At 42.5% G+C, this 3,428-nt stretch overlaps 1 protein-coding gene across 1 annotated transcript; it reads right to left on the bottom strand.

Annotated features, from left to right (window-relative positions):
- Positions 1 to 677: 677 nt before the first annotated feature.
- On the bottom strand, positions 678 to 2,152 carry LOC137348505 (uncharacterized). Its single transcript, XM_068013808.1, has 2 exons — positions 1,954 to 2,152; positions 678 to 1,840 (listed from the first exon to the last, which is right to left on the bottom strand). Exons 1-2 carry the CDS (start codon positions 1,997 to 1,999, stop codon positions 1,083 to 1,085), a joined length of 804 nt encoding a protein of 267 aa, XP_067869909.1. The 5' UTR covers positions 2,000 to 2,152; the 3' UTR covers positions 678 to 1,082.
- Positions 2,153 to 3,428: the final 1,276 nt, after the last annotated feature.

The raw sequence follows: 3,428 nt of genomic DNA, 5'->3' as shown, positions 1-3,428 counted from the left end.
TATTCTCTGGCTTACTATCTTCTTCCTCTTCTTCGTTTTCTAATTTTAGATGTTGGGCTATTAGGTCAATTATTACTGCTTTGTTTGCCACCTGATTTCAATTCTAATCCCAATTTTTCAGCCAGTTCTTTTCGTTTATTCTTAGGTAAAATTGTGAAGACATTGAGGGACACGTTGTCCTTTCCCAGAAAAACTGCTGCAACTGCTAATGCCATTCTGATGTCATAGACTGTACCTTATTACACAAGAACCCTGGTTCCTGCTATGTTTTCGTAATTGGCATTAGGTTTGTATCCCAGCAAATGAGTTTCCAATTCATATGGCCCCAGATGCGATAGCAATTAATATGATGCCAGACGCAAGACCCCAATTTATATGTTATCCCAGATATGAGCAACTAATATAATTCCAAATGCGAACCCCCAATTAATCTGATCCTACACGAGATACCAAATTAATATATTACGACCGAGGCGGGAGTAATGCACTGTCAGTTCAGTCCCATCACTACACAGATTGCAGCATATTATTAAGGTTTTTCTACCAAACCGGAAAACACCCAAAGTGAACACTTTAGTAACCCCCAGAATAAAATAGACCAAAGCCGGTATCTTTAGACAACAACAAATTAACTATTTATTTCAACTAAATCTTAAACACTATTGAGATACACCTATGTCTAAAAACAATTATCACTTCTTATTTTAACCGAACTCGCCCTTTCACACACATGCACTCACAATTCAGGGGTTAACTGGTTGCTTTTTTTTTTTAATTAGCTGTTTCCTGAGAATAAATAATTAATTGGGATATCAGTTTCTCAGAGTCTTTGACCGCCGCCTGTTCACAGGGTTTTTTTGATCAGAGCGTGTTGCTGACTCAGAGACAGTTCGTACACAATGAATAGATTTCACAAGGTAGTGTCTGTGATGTTTAAAACAAGCGCAAAACACAGAGTTCCTCTAATGTCCATTGTGCTTCAGGGTGTCTCCTTAATGATGGAATATTTTCTGTCGCCATTAACAATCCTGAGCAGGTTGGTGATAATTAACAGGCCAGGGTTTCATTCCCACCCCCGGTCTCTAAAAGTGCAGCCATTTCCCTATCAGAACTCTGACTGTAGCCCAGCTCGGGGTGTTTCCATTCACTGACAGCCAGCTGACGACCGGCTGGTCGCACAGCACCACTGGAGACACAAGGAAGTGAGATGAGAGCATCCTGAGACATGACAGCAGATTATTGAGGCTGGGGATTAGAACTGGGGTCCTCACATATGTTTTCTGTGCTGGATCTGTCTGTCTGATTGGATTCTGTAGTTTGATTTCTCGGCCGTTCCTGGAAACAGTTGGGTGACAGTTTGATCCGAGGTTAATTTGGTTTCCTCTCGGTGTGTGTTTGAGTGCCTGACTGCGCGCGGCACATTGTCGCTGCACATCTGCCTGCGATTCTACACACACCCCAACAGACCGGAGCTCCCACCCACACTCCAAAGGCAGTTTTTGTACAGGGGTGAGACTGCTTTCCATCACTGTGAGTCTGAAGGCGCAGTAATACATGGCAGAGTCAGTCAGCTGCAGCCCTGAGATGGTTAAACTGGTGAATTTAGTCACGGTGTGGAGCTCAGCAGAGAAACGATTTTTAGCAAAATCTGCTTTATCTTCATAATTATCAGAATCCTTCCTCAGTATAAACTCGGGCTGTGTATCTGGGTGTTGCTGGTACCAGTATAAAGAATACTCGCTCCGTGTCGTATCATAGGTACAGCTTAAAATCACCGCTTCTCCTTCTGTCTTAACATCTGGGGACCGCGGCTGAGTGACAGAATCTCCATGACTTAAATCTGAAAAACAAGTTTAAACAGGAAAAGATCAGACCGACGGTTGTTGAAAATTCAGGTTCAAACCATGTTTGTGAAACGAGAGAAAAGATGAAATGTGCTTTGTCCACAATTACCTGTCAGAAATGCTCCCCACACAACCCAGATGCTGAGTAGCCGCATTGTCGCTGTCCGCTCTGTAAAAGGGGAGTTGGATATTTGAAGACACCCGTTCTAATCCCCACCCTCAATAATCTGCTGTCGTGTCTCAGGATTCTCTCACCTCACTTCCTTGTGTCCCCAGTGGTGCTGTGAGAGCGGTAGGTGGTGAGCTGGCTGTCAGTGAATGGAAACACCCCGAGCTGGGCTACAGTCACTGTCCTCATATGGGGAATGGTTCCGCTATTAGAGTCGTGGGGCGGGGACAAAATCCCTTGTCTGGTTATTGTAACCAGAAACATGAGATTGTTACTGGATTTGGTTTATACTGGCGTTAATTCTTCCTCTCAAATTCCAGTATCTTCACCATCAGCACCAAGGTAACCGTGAATCCAGTGAGATTTCCCTCACCGATCAATTAACTTGTGAATTAACATTGATCAGGTATTTTATCGGAGTGATTTATAGATCCATCACATTAGAACGATGATATCTGCTGTTACTGAACAAACTACTGAACAGACATCAGTGCTTTGTAGCAATGTGTTGCTGTTTGGCTGAAAGTGGGTGGGAGCAGAGCGCCAGGTGTGGGTTCGAAGCCTTCGGAATGTAGGGTGGGTTCTCACTAAAACAGAATACTCAACATCAGCAGGACATGAAAAACTGCTGTTACAAATTCCACTCAGAATGGCAAAAGGAGTGGAGAAGGAAAATAAACAAAATACAGGTGGTTTCGATTTGTCTTTCATTCATTTAACATCGACCTTCAGTAACGATACAGTTAATGATTCAGAACTCAGATTTCAGGGTGTGTCTGACGTTCACAGTTTAATATTCTTTCACGATCTTCCACCCACACTGTTCAGAAGTAATCCTTCGATATGTAGATGCTTCTTTGTAATGATTACTCTGAGAAGTTGATATCAGCTATTGAACGTCTATATATTCCAAATTATACTCAGGTTTTGGAGTATATTTTTGAATATATATAAGTTTAATATAAACTTAACTCACTTCGCTGCCCGGCGACAGATCCATAAAATGAACATTGTTATCTCACGACCTCTGGTGGCGAGAGGGAGAAAGGTTCAGATACCCGTGATCAGGGTGTGGGAAATTCTGTGTTTCGACATTGTCCTGATCTGACAGCTCCTGTTTCCGGAAAGATCGATTGGGAGTGGTCCTGAATTTATATACCATGCAGACACAAAGGTTTTGAACCTTTTACCTAAAGACCGGAAGAAGAAAACATTTTCAATTGTGAGTAAAGAGTGGAGACAGCCGATACTTTCTTAGAGCAGCAAGTTCTGGAATCAACCAGAGAGCAGGTTTTACTAGACTTGGTATTGTGTAAAGTGACCGGATTAATTAATGACCTCAGAGTAAAGGCACCTCTAGGTAGTAGCGATCACAATATCATTGAATGTTACATCCAGTTTGAATGAGAGAAGAG

The sequence above is a fragment of the Heterodontus francisci genome, chromosome 34 (genome assembly GCF_036365525.1).
Source record: "Heterodontus francisci isolate sHetFra1 chromosome 34, sHetFra1.hap1, whole genome shotgun sequence".
In the NCBI taxonomy this organism is placed as follows: domain Eukaryota; kingdom Metazoa; phylum Chordata; class Chondrichthyes; order Heterodontiformes; family Heterodontidae; genus Heterodontus; species Heterodontus francisci.
This window is presented reverse-complemented; position numbering and strand designations above follow the sequence as displayed.

Excerpts from the sequence above, each read along its gene's own strand:
- LOC137348505 (XM_068013808.1), bottom strand. The coding sequence starts at position 1,999 with ATGCGGCTACTCAGCATCTGGGTTGTGTGGGGAGCATTTCTGACAG. Across the intron at positions 1,841-1,953 it reads GTGGGGAGCATTTCTGACAG|ATTTAAGTCATGGAGATTCT; the intron begins GTAATTGTGGAC and ends CTTGTTTTTCAG.